The 17,714-nt window shown below is 37.3% G+C and overlaps 1 protein-coding gene across 2 annotated transcripts in view; it reads right to left on the bottom strand.

Moving 5' to 3' along the window:
- Positions 1-994: 994 nt before the first annotated feature.
- The window catches only part of rsrc1 (arginine/serine-rich coiled-coil 1), a 95,028-nt gene continuing 78,308 nt past the window's right edge, over positions 995-17,714 (bottom strand). For both annotated transcript variants that reach the window (XM_056755940.1, XM_056755941.1), the window contains 3 exons: positions 7,412-7,521; positions 3,634-3,747; positions 995-1,441 (listed from right to left, as the gene is read on the bottom strand). In XM_056755940.1, coding sequence (XP_056611918.1) covers positions 1,349-1,441; positions 3,634-3,747; positions 7,412-7,521 — 317 coding nt within the window. In that variant the 3' untranslated portion in view covers positions 995-1,348. The remainder of the gene's footprint in view (positions 1,442-3,633; positions 3,748-7,411; positions 7,522-17,714) is intronic.

Here is a 17,714-nt window from a genome sequence, read left to right as displayed (position 1 = left end):
CTACACATTACATTGTTGCTCTGTACTCCGCAGTATGTGTTGATCGGGCTTTTTAAGTGTATTTTTTTTGGACGTGCTGTAAGACGGGGATATTTTCGGGGACAGCTCCAGTCGACGACAAAACACCAAAATCCGGGACTGTCCCCGGAAAACGGGGTCACTTATGTCTGGTCACCTTACAATAAAAGTGCATTTGAAAAAGTTAAATTATAACAATAAGAAGTATGCAGACAAGAAAATCCCCAAGCCTTTCTCAACAGGGATGTTTATTAGTTAAAGGCACACCACTGTGGTGTTAAAGGGATACTTCACCAAAAAGTGTAAATTCTGTCCTTATTTACACACATTCGAGTTGTTGAAAATCTGAATAAATGTCTTTGTTCTGATGAACACAGAGTCAGATATTTGGAAGAATGCGTATAGCCACATTTTGGCCCTCGATAACTCCCATGGTAGGAAAACATACAATGGTGGTCAAAAATGGCCCAGAACTGTTTGCTGTCCGACAATCTTCTAAATATCTTTTTTTGTCTTCAACAGAACAAAAAAATTAGTAATAATTTTTTCCTACAATGGGTGTTGAGATGTGTTCGGATATAAGTATTCTTCCAAATTTCTTTCTCTGTGTTCATCAAAACAAAGACATTTATACACATTTGGAACAACTAAGAGTAAATGATGACAGAACTTTTGGGTGAAGTATCCCTTTAAAGTAAAGTTCATGGTCAGACACTGTAGAGAGATTTGTAAAAACAACAAAGCTTCTGAGCACCACAAAGTACTCTGAACTAGTCACATTGAATCTTACTGACACCAGTAAAAATTCTTCGCAACAATTAAAAAAGAGTTTTAAACAGATTTTAAAGAAAAAGTCACCATAGTTGTCATTAAAATCATGCTGATGGGAAGGAGAGTTGCCTTCTTTCGGTTCATTATTATTTTCTGCTGTTTTATTAACCAAATGTTAAAAATAAAGAGAGAACATGAATAATCCTACTGTATTGATGTATTTTAATAAAGAAAAAAAGAAAAATTAGGAAAGCATAACACCCACAGCTGAACAGGACTTATCAATGAATATCCATTGACACACTTGAGGTTATGTACATATTTCCCACTTAAACCACCAGGTGGTGCAGTTGCACTTTATTCTAAGTTCCAGCATACAGAATTGGGACAGAAGAGAAACCAAATCCTAAGAACAGTGTGAAGTTAGAAAGCAACAGCCGGTCACTAAAATGTGTTTGATGTTAAAAGAACAGATTCATAAAACAGGAAAAGTCTGATAGCATTACAATAGATCCAATAATTATGTTTATACTGCGTTAACAGCGGTTGTGGGGCGTCATCAGGGTACCGGACTTCCCATGAGTCTCTCGTGACGAAGAGAAATAAGTCTGCTCACCCACATCTTCTCTGCCTGCTCTTTATCCAAGAATAACTGCAAGAAAGCCATTTCAATTCAATTCAAAGACCATTTGATTAAAATGAATTTGCAGCACAACATAGCTGAGAATGAAACAAACACAGGTGTATAAAGGAATAAAAAACACATGAACTTATAACAAATCTTACGGTGTTACATCTATTAAGGTGTTCTGGCCGTTTTGTTTAAATAGTGAATTACAACAAAATAGAATCAATCAAGTTTATCTTAAGTATACACAAGTCACCTGTACTATACTGTATGTACTCACATGATACTTTAACAAATGATGTAGTCCAACATGCAACATGTATATCTGACGTACATTATATCTAGAAAAGTTGTATTTTTTATGTGAATATTTGCCGGATGGCCTTTAAAACGAAGGCGTTCCTCACATATCGTGGTCGAGGTCTAATGATGATGTTGTCTATCAGAGACGATGTTTCCCATTGATTTCAAGCCCGCTCTCTAATTGTCAGCTTAATATAAGACAATCATGGCAGTGATTCGATTGAGAGAAAGTGTAAATGGTATTGCATCATAAACACATCAGACAGGAAAATGCACACGGCTGATTTGGATGTCAGCGTGGAGGAAGAATTTGAGTGATTCCCGCATTAGTTGCGCTTATGAGTTCCTTAAGTTTGGAAGTTACGGATTCTTCTCCAACACTCATCACTCATCTCCTTCATCCAAACAACACAAGAGGCATAAAATCAAATCTGCACTTTCGAAAGACTGATCACTTCCATCCCGCCGCACGCGTGTGCATCTTACGGGGAGAAGCGTATCATTTACATCAGGTTAAGATCCCCCCGTAGCGGGCGTTGCGGGGTCTTTGTCTGACTGGGAAACGCACGCACATGTAGCTTTAATGGCCTGCATATGTTTGTCGTCGGCTTCCTTGTATGTAGGTGATTCCACGACACGAAACAATGAGCCTCCTCTGACTCTTATTGCGCCCGGTGACGCGCGGCTAACGAGTTTGAAATTACAGTAGATACAGTAGCGGCTAAATGATTGAATCATTACTGGTGATCAGAGCTTTCTCGCCTCGGGCATATTGCTGCCATAGATCAGCCTGTCAAGCTCATCTGCATTCGTCACACATAACCCAGTTTGCGGAGCGAGCGAGATGGAGCACGCTTTCATAGGAAATTCTGTCAGCCGATATTACTGAGGGTGCACGGGAAGGGCCCTGAGTGGGTTGTCAAGTGGTGGATCTGTAAAAATGCACCAGTTCTGGATTGGGGTTAGACGATAAGTCTCGGGGAAAAAGAACTAGTGATAGCAGGCCTTCCGGAAAGTAGTGAAGAGACAAAACGAACGTTCGATGAACTAATTGGCAGATGTCTTATCGCTTTGATGTGATGCTTGCGGTTACTGACTGCTTTTTCATCCACAAGTTGTTAATGCTATATGCATTCATATTTAAATCCACAATGATACTATTAAGTAGATCATTTGTGTTAGTCATTATCACATTTTCGGTCAAAATAGTGGCGTTACTGAGTATTGTCAGCAAGGGCGAGTGTATAAAAATTTCTCTGATTTCGCACAACCTATGTACGCTCGCAATGTAGTAACGAGTAACGATGAATTTTAGACGATCATTATATTTTATTTATTTATGACCTACTCATAAAAAATGTGTACACCTTCCATTGACTCCCATAGTAGGAAAAAGATGCGTCTTCCAAATATCTTCCTCTGTGTTCATCAGAACAAAGACACATACACAGATTTGGAAGGTGAGTAAATGATGACAGAATTTTATTTTAGGGTGAACTGTCCCTTTAACGTGTCATCTTTCATGTGAACGCCATCAATGAAATTAAGAAACGTGGTTCCTTTTATTTAGGAGTATTTTAGACCGGCCGTCTCATGATACAGTCATTCATTTAGTCGTGATTATGATACAGATGATCTGTTCCATAACAAGCGAGCCCTCATCTCACAGCCTACTTCAGCACAGGCATTGTCGAGACCTGAGGCTGTGCTGAGATGTTGACATCACTCTTTATGTACAAATTAGATGTGTCATCCTGAACGTGGATGCCACCAATGTGTGTACACAAGCTGTTCCTCGTGATCATTTAGTTAAAGAGAACGTTAATGTAAAGTGTCAACATTTGCTAAACTGTAAAAAAGTGTTTTCTTTCGATCGGACAGATGCATGAGAGATTAACAGCACACACACTTACACTGGGGTGAGCCAGGCCGTCGCTGTCATTGTATGTGATGGAAGTGGGCAGAGAGGTGGTTTCTTTCACAGCGGCAGTCTCTGACTCGCTCTTTATCTCTGACGTCTCAGCCGCCTAAGATGAAACACATTTGACTTTACAATCATCAAAAGAAACCACACGAATCATCAAACGTATTATATTCCTCATATTCAAATCCACCTCGATTTGCAAGGGCAAAATCATTACGCCGGCATATGTATAGAAATGTCTTTTATTGTGTTATCGTGTTTTTATTGTGTAAATTGTATTTTTTGAGTTATTATGGTTTAAATCAAAACAAACCAGGTACAGTTTGAATGATATTAATTGGAACTCACAATAAAATAACATGATTTTGATTAAAAACTAAAATGCTATCTTCATTTTTAAGAGTGACAGTATTTTGTTTTGGAAATCAACTCTTCATATTATATAAACGTTTCAGAAGTCCACTTGCAATGGTAGCAAAGTTCCTTCCTTTAAATAATTCAAGATATTCTTTTATTTAACAGGACCTCAGCTACTTCAACATAAAAATTTTCATAATATTTACCACTTGTAAATATTTTATATTTAACATTTAAGTACTTCATAATATATCTTATTTTACTTTATTATTAAGTCCAGTGGTCTGTAATGTCAGTCCTGTTCTCTCCAGGACCCATGTTGCCTGCCCCTTACTTTATTATTTCAAGTCATTACAAGTTTTCATTCGATTCATTTGAAGAAATAAAGAAGGAATGATATGAAAGCACACTTCAAACACATTTCAGCAGCTTTGCCAATGTGAGAAATAGATGTGAGGAAAGTTGTATTTAAATTAGAAACACTCTTTTGGTGTAAGACAAGAGACATTGCAAGGATGCAAAAACACGCCTCTGTTTTTATATTGATGCACATTTACTGCACATTTAGATATAAGTCTATATATTTATACTTGTAGTGGATGTTTGTTAGTTCTTGACGTGTAATCACAACACTATTCGACTGGGCGGTGCACGTTTCTTCAAACAGAACATGTGTAGATGACGTGATGATATCATCAAATGTGTTCACGAAGGTTTGCATCTGAACATCGATCGTTTATTGTAAAATACAAATGAAGGTAAAATAAGACCCCCGTAGACCCTTGTGCACAGACGGGCACAAAACGTTTCTTCTGGAAACATTCTGAGACTTATTTCTGTGTGTCAAAAAAATGTGATTTTACAAATTTTATAACAGCCAGGAATATTAATGACTTCATAACTTCTGATCGTTGCTTTAAGAGTATCGAGAGATACCAACTCACTAGAATTGGGTGCTGTAGTGTGTGTATAGTTACACCGTCACATCTCCAGACAAACTCTTATCTCATAGCGTGCTTGTCCAGGGGGATTGTCCCTGTAAATAAATGCTCGGTGCCATTTTATACATAAACACATGATGGCAGTGACAGTACAAACATTGCTTCCTTTTAGGCAGATAAGCTGATCTGTTAATGTTTTTCTTCTTTCTGAATAGCTACAGCACCGTCTGCGGTCACAGATGATGGGCAAGAGTTTCCTCAGGTCTTGGGTGTGGAATAGGGTTATTTCTGGCCTGAGCAGATATCTGTGCATTACTTTTAATAGATTTTCAATTCAATTTTATTTACAGAGCGCTTATCACAATTTTCATAGTTACAAAGCAGCTTTACACACATCATAATAAAAAAGTATATAATAATAATAATAATAGTAGTTAGGGATATCATTTACTTTCTATATCCTACATCAATCTTGATTAGTTCAGTGATTCAAGGATAGACATGAAACAGATATTTTAATTCATTCAAATAAATAATATATACTACATGTTGTAGTCTTATTTACTGACCAAAGTATCACACATTTGAGAATTATACATTATAGCGTGGATTTTAAAGTTCAACGTTTGATGTCTTAGAATTTTGATGTCAATCCCACTATTGCACAAACAATTATTACACAAAGTATTTAGCTCTATTACATCAAAAGTAACTGTAAATAAATTACAGAAAAACTATGAGTAATCCCTTACTTAAAAAAGTAATTAAATTACAGGAACTGATTACTTAGTAACTAGTTACATCCAACACTGGTGATAGTAACGTCCAAAAGTCCCTGAAGTACACTCATTTCTCACAACACACGTAGACAGATGATTTGATGAATTGTGTTGTTTATGTGAATTTTATATTTATGGCCGACTCGTTTATATGAAAATCTGATTTACTCACTTAAAGTTGTTTAACCTGAACTAGCAAACTTTTACCTCATGCCCCCAACATGGCTTATATTAATGTTGTTTATTTGATGTCAATCAGACAAAAGAACATTTACAGGTAAATTCAATATTAAATTGGTTAACATTTTCAGAACATACAAATCGCGGTAATATTGACAAGCCTGATAATTTTGTTCGCTATAATTGTGATTCAAAACATTCACATCTTTACATCTCTAATAGTAGAATTTGAGGGACACTACACGGTATGTTAAGATACGTGATATTATTGCAAGTCTTTCTCTATAAAATGTACACCGTTGAAACTTACCTGAAATAAATGCAATGTTGGATTGTCAGAAACCGTCTATTATTTAATTGAGGTATATTATTTAATTTAGGTATATTATTATTTGAAACATCGTTATCAGGACTGGAAACCTAAAATGACAATATACCAGAACAATTTGCAATATTAGCAAAACGTGGAGAAAGAATATATGATTGTTAACACGTACGCAAGCTGTTAAATGTAAATTGTTTGTGTGTCAATTTGAATGACACAACAACGATCACAGGGCTGGCCGATATATATCGCGATTCACAAATCGATTCTGAAATAGATTCGATGTTTTATGCGCAGCTCTATGGCTGTGAACTACGGCTGTTTGATCAGTAGGAAGAACGGCTGGATCTAAAATCACTACGAGATTGAGTCGTTTATTACGTGCATTTAAAAAAGCAACACTCGTCTATCATCATTACTATAAATCTAATTAATTATCATAAAAATACCTGAAAAGGTTTGAAGAACACCAATAGAATATGAGCACAGGCATTTCCTGGAACTAATTGTTCTTCTTCTGTTTCCCATATTCTGAGTTTCTGCACAAGAGCGCCCTCTGGCTTTTAGATCTGGAGGTATTATATCATAAGTCATTGAGAAACTGAGAGCATAAGAATCGTACGATATATCACCCAGCCCTAGGAGATCACATACATGCATACGTTTTATTTGTAGTTATTCTCCATGCATGCTTTTGTTTCTTCATCAACAGATGTGTTCTTGCATTATTCAGGGATCTATAGGTGGAGCTCAAATGCTGGTCCAGCAACAGTTAGGCCACTGTCAATGATGTCTAAGATCCGTACAGAACAGCCGCCCAGTCCTGCTGCCCTATAATCTATCACACGGGCCCATATCAACTGTCACTTTGACTCAGGCCACAGAGATCAGTGAGCATTTGTTAGCAATCTAATTTGGACGGTGGACGCGAATGCTGACGGTGGACCAGATTCACTAATGCTCTCAGTGGGGAGAGTGGACAGGGACCGTCACAGGCCCATACACCGCTGGGCAAATGCTTTTTAAAAGCCTTCTTACGGACAGCTGCACAGAGCAAACAACAATGAATAGGAATCATTTAATTCACAGACAAACCGAACGTAACCCAGGGGCGAGAAATCAAATAAAGAAAACGATAAGGAAGGCCAAGATTTGAGAAGAATAAAGATGGAGAGGGAGACGCACCTTGACGGTATCCCGAGATGATTTGAAAGCCTGAGGAACAAAAGAGTCGCTCTCGATGGCCTCGATGTTCTTTATTCTCCTCACCTGCTCCGCCAGAGTGACTTCCTCTACTGGAAAAAAGAGAAAGAGGTGGACAGATGAGAGGTCTGCCGGCGGGTCACAAGTTACAGGATAAAGCAAATGAACAGTATCAAACCACTGAGGGTCAAGAGAGTGCCATGCACCAGTGGGTAACACACACATTGAGTGTCAGTATACTTCTAGAGTAAAAAAGAATACATAAGCATACCACAAATGCTAAGAAAAGAGCTAAATGCAGTATTTTAAAATAGAAATTGAAAGAATAAGATGTGATAAAGGACTACGGGCCATTGCACATTGAGACCGAAATTTTCGTACATTAAAAGATAAATACGACCTTATGTTGTGTCAATCACATTTAAACACTGCCCCTGATTCGTCCGTCATAAACAGATTTGTGCTGGATTCGATTTTCTGCATTTTCCGCAACCATAGCAAGCATTTTGAGAGGCGTTTCGACAATCCAGAGACACCGAACAAACGAGCGCCAAATACGAAAAAACGCATATGAAAATTTCTGATTGTATGTGCAAAGACCTTGACACCTAAACGGTCAATTGATCTTTCGCAAAAACCCCGCCCCCTTCGTTCCTGTTGCTATGTCTGATATGCTTTCGGTATCAGCCATGTGTTCCCGATGTAAATGTGTGCACTCTCTGGGGAAATAGTGAGAATTTCTGGAAAAATTACATGCTGGTTTCAGACAGAAAGGTCTGCGATATGCATTCGTGGGATAAATTCAGGATATGAGATTACTGAAACAAACAGTATAGCTATATTTGTGTTCACACCAGCAGACCATTACGTTAAGTCTAAACTCGTACGATGCAGTATGCTACTAACATTACTGTCACACAAATGGATGTATAGCTAAGCTTAATGTGGTGTTTTAGGCCCGATTCACATTACACATCTTTTACGTGTGCATATTCGTTTTTGAAATGTGTTCCAAAACACTTCTGTCTGTAATTCGTACATTAATGATTCCAGCACTACAGTCATGTCTGGTTTCTATATGGTATAACATAGTTGTGATGAGAACTCCGCTATTCTCCTTCATTTAGAATGATTTTTATAAGTTATAACTTAGTTATCGTTTATTGTTATAGTGTGAACGTCCATTAAAGCTGGGTCTATAGATCTCTGTTTACTATCACAATAATTAAAAAGCAATTTTTTCATATGAATCACTAAAGCACTACTACGGCAGATTTGTTGGACTGTTTTTTTTTTGTCGGACAAAATGTCGGTCAGTCACAGGAGGACGTAATATCGTCGTGTCAGATCGCTTGTCAATCAAACTGCTTGTGAAGGGTTCACTGATTGTCTACTCGGTCAACATACCCACTTTACTCTCTATTAACTTATTCAATTCATCCGACTATAAGCTGTACTTGTCTTAATTTCCAGCACAGATAGTTTCAAAAAATGAAACCCTGCCCTACAATCCTCAAATACAGTTTACTCTCTTCTACATGCTGATAAACTCAAAAGCAGTGTTTGCACACACTTCACTTGGTTAATGAGAAGAATGAATATAATCTGTTAACTGCCAGGGAGCAATTTTCTCGCTCGCCTTGTTTAATGAATAAATAAATATTTGCTCAGGTTTTTAAGCCGTGCACACACACGCACATACGTTGGGTTTCCATGGTCCTGGTGAACTCCATAGTGAGGACAAAATGTCATTTTCGGTCCCCATGAGACAAACAGATTATAAATCAAACAAAATTATCTTTATTTGAAAATGTTAAATGACGGTTAGGTTAACGGTTAGGGGATTGAATATACAGTTTGTAGAGTATAACAATCATTATGTCTATGAAGAGTTAATCTACCATAATAGGCCCTTTTATTAACTTGTATTGTTTTATACTGAGCACTCATATTTTCAGATTCATCACCCTGTCTCAAAATTTTCAGCACACATTTTTATTTTGTTCTAAGATTTTAAAACATTTCACAGATTTATTTAGCACGTTTATTCATGAGCATTTTTTCTGGTGGACACTGTTGGCTGGCCGCCACAAAGTTGTAGCTTTCTAAACACTCATTCTTTATTCATTCATAGCAAAACAGATATTGTTTATCATATCAGCACGTAAGAAATGTCTGCGTGTAAACAGTGGCTTCCGGAGGTATTCATACCAACTTTAATTTTAACATGAATCTACACTCCATACACCATAATCATAACATTATTTTTATTTATAACAACTTGGTGTATTGACTAAAAATAAAAAATAAAATAATTACACTGCATAATTCTTCATACCCTTAACTCAATACTTGGTTAATCTCTGTATTTTTTTGCCGTTGAGCTTTCTGTTCGACCCTGTCAAGTCCCCCAGTCCGTGCTGACTTGATGCATGAAACTGAAATTCAAGTTTTTTTCTTCAAATTTCACATTTTCATGCGTCTTCACTGAGAAGCGCTCGAGTCTGAAGCCACTCTGTCATAAAGCCCAGATTGGTGGTGTTTCAGTGATGTTCATCATTCTGTAAGTTTCTCCCGTCTGCATATACTGTATGATCATGGAGCTCAACCAGAGCGACAGTTTGTACGCTTGTACCAAGGCCCTTCTCCATCCATTCCTCAGTTTGGCCAGGAGAACATCTCAAGAAAGAGATCTGGTTGTTCCAAACTACTTCCAATAATCACAAATGGAGGCTACATGCTTCTGCCAACCTTTAAAGTCTGAGTTTGTCAAACCATAGAAAAATGTGTTATTAACCACTCAGCCAAATATGAATGATTAAAAAACCCACCAAGTAAATAAAATAAGTCATCAAAATCTTCACAGGCCTAACCGGGAGCCGCAGAGATGTGATGTTTTTGTAGGCCAACCCGGAAGTTATCGCAGTTGTGGTTCCCTCGACCGAAAGCATCTGGATTTTCCCATAGACATTTGGAAATCGAAGTGTAGAAACATCAACAAACAAAACTGGAATGCTTTTGAGATCAATTGTCCCAGTAAACTGCATGAATACGCTTTAATAATCCAACTTGCAAAACGTTCTCCCTACAAAGATAAATAAGTAACTTGAACATTGAACATTAGTTAAATAAGTCAAATGATTGTTTTGCATATACTAAACTATTAGCTTAAACATGTTTCTAACAAAGATGATGTTGTTGACTGGACTTAGATTCTCAAGTCTTTGGCCATAATTTTCTCAGAAAGTTTGCCCATCAATGTTACTGTTAGTTATCTGTTGAGTTTAGAGTGTTTTTAATGAATGATGGTTTTTGATTGTACCGTGGTTGAGATTTGTGTGTTCAATGTTGAAGTGTAACTGCATGACACAACGGCAAAACTGCACTCAACACAAACTGTTCTAACAGTTATTTGATCCAAGTTTTGGTCTGTTTGAAATACGTACAATTGTAGAAAAATACCAAAAAAATATCTATATATTTACATATTTACATTCAGCCAACAAAAAACCCTTTTGTTCGGTTGATCATTAGGTAATGTTGTTTTTTATATTTAGTAAATTTTCCAAGTTAACACACTTACATTTATTTTTGTCATTATGGTGTATGGGGTGTAGATTCATGTAAAAAATAAATTTAGGTAAGAAGTTAAACAGAGCAGCAACATTACATAAATTGTGAAAAATAAGGAGTATAAATATTTCACAAAACACTTTAGCAACTGTTGTTAAACACATCTGACCAGCAAACTAATGGAAAATAAATAACTCTTGTCTATTATTACCAAAACCATTTTACCAATGTTTGTGCATCTGTAGCATGTGAGAGATACGCACTTTGCATCTGAAAATGTTCACTATTGGCATCTACATGACATGTTGAAAAACACTGGCACGCTTCTCCTTTACACGACAGGAGTCTACTGGTCGCCAATCGCCCACATATCACTCTTCTGTAACATCAGCTGCACATCTTAATGACTGATACACAGACACAGACAACCAACCCACATATATCAGTGATAAACCATCCTTAGCCCATGATTCCATTATTCCTCATATATGTGGACAAACACGTTACTGGTAGATAAAATGCCTTCCATATGCTGTTTGTCAGATGTCAGTGAGGGAAGATGTATTTCATAGGAAAATAAAAAATAATGGTCTTTGTGAGAGGAGACCAAGCGAAGCAGATAGTGGAAAATCAATATTCCTGTCGGGGAAGACAGCACAAGGCCAGGTCAAAGTTGACATTTAATATTGACACATTATCCACAAAATTAATTTAGAGTCCACTGTCGCCACATTGCACAAAACTAACAGCATTCTCTGACCACACAGAGATTCACTCTATTTATACAGTACATAGGTTGATTGAACTGTGTGTTCAATGTTTGTTCTCCATTGTTCTCAAACATGTCATTGCACACTGTACCCATGTATGTTCATACACAAGCAAGAAATTGGGAATTTATTTGAATAAAAGTCAAACAAAGCACTACAGAATATTAGAAATCATGAAATCCAACAAACTGTCCAGTTTCTGCAGACAGGGAAGACCAGACCAGAAGAGGGCATTATTGCACTACTCAACACCAGTTTGGTGATCCGTCGAGCAAAAGCGAGCACAAAACATCACCGTGCCCGACTCTTTCCATAATTGAATGGCTTACTTCCATGAACTACAAAAAACATCAGTTCTCATCACTGATGGAAACAAATAACCAAATAATGAAGCAACCGCTCATCGGTCACAAATGGCCACAAATTAAAAGGGGCTTTTGAATATCAAGAAGGCGTTACGACATCTAACCAATAGACATCTGGGAGAGCTCGCAATAAACAAATACATCATCACATGTGAAGAAAACCATCAGATGCATCGGATAACATGTCTATGTGCCACTCATACACACACCACGTTTAACTAAAGGGAACATACACAAGCCTCAGTATCAGGACAAGACGTGTAATTCAATACTCAATTTAGTCTGGTCTCTGCAGATAGATTTATTTATTTTGGGCACTGCTAATTGATCGAATACAAGCCATTAATCAAGCCGCTAGCCATCATTCAGGCCAAGAAGATGAATACAAACTTTCATAATAACCACCTTCCCCATTTAAGGCCTCATTAGCATTAATTTTTAATGCAATTATGCTATTCTTTTACGCTGAGCTCATAAATTACAGCTCTTTTGTTGCCGACTGGCCTTGTAAAAGCCAGGCTAATGCTTTGTAGTCTGATCTTTAAGGCAATTACTGGCTTCTTCAGTCTTTTATCTCCCTGCATTTCCAATAACCTTCCATCTAATGATTTATCACGGCAAACCTCTGACACCCACCCGGCTCGTCCCACATCCATTAGCAATGCCCTTATTTATCTGCGCAGATCTGGTGTCTAAATGAAGATCCTCTCTTGATGAATCTACGCCGAGTGCGTGAAGGGATTTTTACAGACACGCAGACGGTACATACAGGCCTGGGTGTAACAAGTGAATACTTTTTCTTTCAGCTCGAGACAGTCACATCTTGTTTACGCCACACAACATCCGACGGCCATCAAAATGAAAAAGGTTGACCTGCATTTCCATATCGGAATATGTGAAAGACACAGATGGTAGAAGGATGCTGTTGGATTCTTTAAAGGAAAAGGCGCCTGGGTATCAGTCGGATAATAGTTTTGGACTGCATTGATTGGAGAAGCTGATGCTAACCCTGAAAATGCATCAAGTGCGTAACAAGCAGCTATTAGGAGCATTGATTTCCTGACTTCAATTGATAGCTACCAGGCCAAAACGGCCTGTCAATAGTTGCATAACTAATACCCCCCTGCTCTCAGCCTTGACAAATTAGATCTCAATGAAGAGAGAGGTGAGGAGTGTCTGCCGTCACGGCCAAAGTCTTCCTCTAACAACGTCTAGCCAAGTGTGTAAATCCACATATGGATGAGAAAACGACATACATTCAATGTATCCAGAAACAGACCAAGCATGTGATTGAAGGACTTGATATGAGTCATGTAAAAGTGAACATTTGCACAATATTGTTACAATAGGACCAGTGAAGAACTCAAATGCTCAAAAGAATCAAACAGATTAAGTAATGTGAACTAAGGCTGGGCGATTCATCGAAAAGTAATCGAAACCGACATTAAGAAGCTCTAACCGATGGTCGGTTATTTCCATTTCTTTCCCTTTAATATCCATGTCGATGCGTGCCGCTATACCTCACTTTTTTCTTGTCAGAGCAAAAGAGACTTAAAATATTCAATCTATTTTGGGAATATACATACATGAACATGAAACGTATGTCTATAAAAGAATCAAATGTCTACTATAAAATGACCCGATTCAAACGGAATTTGAATATTCTGTGTTTATGTAATATGCGAGAAAGACAGGTACAGTTGATGCCAGACATTCTTCCACGTCTGCTACCGTTTAGTAATCACAAGACTTTGAGTCCAAAAATGTGCATATTGTGAGAAATATATATATATACTGAAACACGTTTAATTCATATTTCTTTAGACAGACTGATGAGTTTTAAGCTCTCTTCAACTATTAAAAACTCTGTTAAAGTCCGTCTGTTTCTTCCATGTGACAGCTCTTATGAGGGCAGGACTGGTGTCTCCAGGCAGGGTCCTAAAGTACACCACATTTATCACAACACATGCAGACAGACACGTCTTCAGTGGCAGAGGAAATGTTTCCAAAATATAACAAAAAGATGTCTATTGTTCAAAATGTTCAATAAATAACCATAAATACTTTGTATCTAAAAATAACATGCTAAAAAATGTTTCATTAGAAAAAATACCCCACCTTTAGTTGGGCATATTTACACTCCAAAACTGGTCAGTGATCTACTCGAAAAATAAACAAAAACAAAATAATCGCTCAATAATCGTAATCGAGAGCAAATATTCAATCAATAGAAGCGAAATCGCCCAGCCCTAATGTGAACTTCATCTTATGAAAACGTTCTACTCCACTGAAACACATTTTACATTTGAGTCGAGTATAATGATAAGTTTGAACTAAAACAGAAAAAAAAACGTACTTAACAACTTACTACATTTAAAGATGTTAATTCAACACAATTGGTCGAGAAGAATTTCCAGTTCCCAGCATGCTTTGCGTCAGTCTGCATTACGAAAGTTCATTTTAAAATATGATTATTCTATGTGTTTTTCAGTGAAGTTAAAGACTTATGTCACCAGATATCGAAGGCTCTCGACTGTTGTATTACACTGGATTATAAAAGTTTGGCAACCTGCATGTAGTGTAGTGAGAGAGGGCCGATCAATATTTGCTCAACACAAAATCAAGTAATTACCTAATTGGAGTTAGCCTTTAAAACTTAACTGATGTAATCAGGGATAACATGAAGATTTACTGATGAAGGTTGAAGATTTAGTGCGTCTCTTATTTATTCACAGATATGTGTATCAGCATTTATTTAAAGCGCTGTAGTTTATCTTGTCTGATAAATCAGAGGGTTGTCTTCACATAATTGACAGTGATGATGTGGGCTGACTCGTGGAGATAATTAAGCTAATTAACAGTGCCCAACACTTCCCTCCGTCTCAGAACTTTATTCAACTTAGAAGCTTCGTCTACTTTATTGAGAGAAAGCCCACAAGAAGTTGTTCTTAAGCTGGAGTCATACGACATCTACTGTAAAATGTTAATAATGATTATATTTGCCCTCAAAATAATAGTCAAATCAAAACCATTTATTTTCATTTTGTGAATTTCAAAGGGAATGTTTGTCATGATCATTAGCGATGAATCAAGTAGATCAACTTTGAGTAAAAATACAGCATCAGGTTTTGGAATAACAAGATGGCGTGAGCTTGATCACCAACATTTTACATCGTCTGGTCCATCCATCCATCCATTTTCTACCGCTTATCTGAACTACCTCGGGTCACGGGGAGCCTGCGCCTATCTCAGGAGTCATCAAGGCAGGATACACCCTGGATGGAGTGCCAACCCATCGCAGGGCACACACACTCACTCATTCACTCACGCACTCACACCCTACGGACAATTTTTTCCAGAGATGCCAATCAACCTACCATGCATGTCTTTGGACCAGGGGAGGAAACCGGAGTACCCGGAGGAAACCCCCGAGGCACGGGGAGAAACATCGTCTGGTCTTATAATTTAATTTAGATTAACGTGATCGTATTCTACATCCCTATTACCTAAATCTAACAACTATTATACTAACCATTAATAAGCAACAAATGGGACCATGGATCACAAAACCAGTCTTAAGTAGCACCGGCTACTTTTAAACATTTTTAGTATAAGCCAAAAATACATAAGATGGGTCAAAATTACAGATTTTTCTTTTATGCCAAAAATCATTAGGGTATTAAGTAAAGATCAAGTTCCTTGAAGATATTTTGTAAATTTCCTACTCTAAATATATAAAAACTTTATTTTTGTGAGTGGATGGCCTGCTAAAGCGCCTCCCCTGGAGATGGTGGTCTAGTGGGTTAAACCACTGAACTGGTAATCAAAAGGTTGCTGGTTTGATCCCAGCAGCCACCACCAGTGTATCCTTGAGCAAGACACTTTACTCCATGTTGCTCCAGGGGGATTGTCCCTGTAATAAGTGCACTGTAAGTCGCTTTGGATAAAAGCGTCTGCCAAATGACTAAATGTAATGTAAATGTAATGGTCAACATTAAAGGCGATTTTCTCAATGTTTAGATTTGAGTTATAAACGTCTCTATCACCTTCATATATTGTCATATCTTTAACAACTCATTCATCAATAGAAAGCTTAATTATTCAGATTATGTAAAAATCTCAATATCAAAATGTACCCATAACTGGTGTTGTTGGCAAAGGTTACAAATGAGGAGTTTATTGAGGCAAAGGGCGTAGTTAATGGTTTGTTAATAGCGAGAATTGGACCTTAAAATAAAGTGCGTTTTTGACGATTCCTAAAAATACAACGACTGATGGCCCCCATTAACCCCAAAGTGACCCTCCACACACCCTATCAGAGAGGCTCTACACTATGTGCCATGTGTGTGCGTGTGTGAGAGACCACCAGCCCTGGGTTTATGAGGTGTGAATGACCCAACAACACACAGTCTACCCTGAGGATCTCTGTTTTCTAGACCATAAACAAATACACACGTTTAAACACAGTCAAACACTTCTCACATAACACTGCATGACAATCTAAAGGTTTCTCTGAACACTTTATTGAAGTTACTCTAAAAAAAACAGTGTTGCGTGTGCGGTTAGGCCACCCTTACCCTGTACTGTGTGGTCAGGCCCCTGTCCAGACACTCTGAAACAAAGAGCCTCCCGAGAGAACAATCATAATGTGCAGTGTAGTATTTCTTTACAACTAAATCAAACGCAGCTTACACCGCATTACAAAGTATTTAATTACCAAAGTATTACAAAGAAGAGAATTATACATTAAAGCACGGATTTTAAAGTTCAACTTTCAATTTTGATGTCAATTCCACTATTGCACACACATATACTGTATTACACAAGGTTTTTAGTTTAATTACATCAAAAGTAACTGAAATTAAATAACAGAAAAATTTAGTAATCCCTTACTTTACTTCTTCAAGGGAAAGTAATTAAATCACAGTAACTATTTACTTAGTAACTAGTTACACCCAACACTGCGCGTAACCTTTCCAACGTGATTGTGTAATATGGAAGTTGTGGACGTGGATCTCGGAGGCAGTGCAAGACGAGTATTTAGGTTTAAAGAGATGGAAATGACTAGGGATATAAAGATTCGCTCCGCACACGATGCGATTCACGATACTGATCTCACGTTACAATTCATTCACGGTTTATTTTTACAAAATGAGTTGAGACAAATTAGGTATGAACAAATGCCCTTTTATTATTTCTTAAATACTGCACGTTTCTTTGTGAACTTATTCCAAAATCGAATTATAAATCAAATAAAAATGAATAATACAAAAATCTCTTAAAAATAAACATACTAAGACTTTGTCAGTGCTTTAATTAGATTTTTTTACAATGAAGAAATATCAGCATATCCACGTTGTCCAAGTTTGCGGTAAACACAGCGGCCCCTGCTGTTCAAAACATGTTTTGTGATTCAAATAATATCTCAACTGGCTTGAATTGTCACATAATATAATTGATTTTCAACCGGCTCACGGTGAATCATTACATCCCTAAAAAGGACTTATTGTTTTGCTTATTCATCGGCGGTGTCATATAGTCTTTTGAAGCTGCGATGAAACAGAAATTTGGACCTTA

This window comes from Triplophysa dalaica, chromosome 9 (assembly GCF_015846415.1).
Source record: "Triplophysa dalaica isolate WHDGS20190420 chromosome 9, ASM1584641v1, whole genome shotgun sequence".
Taxonomy (NCBI): Eukaryota; Metazoa; Chordata; class Actinopteri; order Cypriniformes; family Nemacheilidae; genus Triplophysa; species Triplophysa dalaica.
Note: the sequence above shows the minus strand (reverse complement) of the source record. Positions and strands in the feature narration are given on the sequence as shown.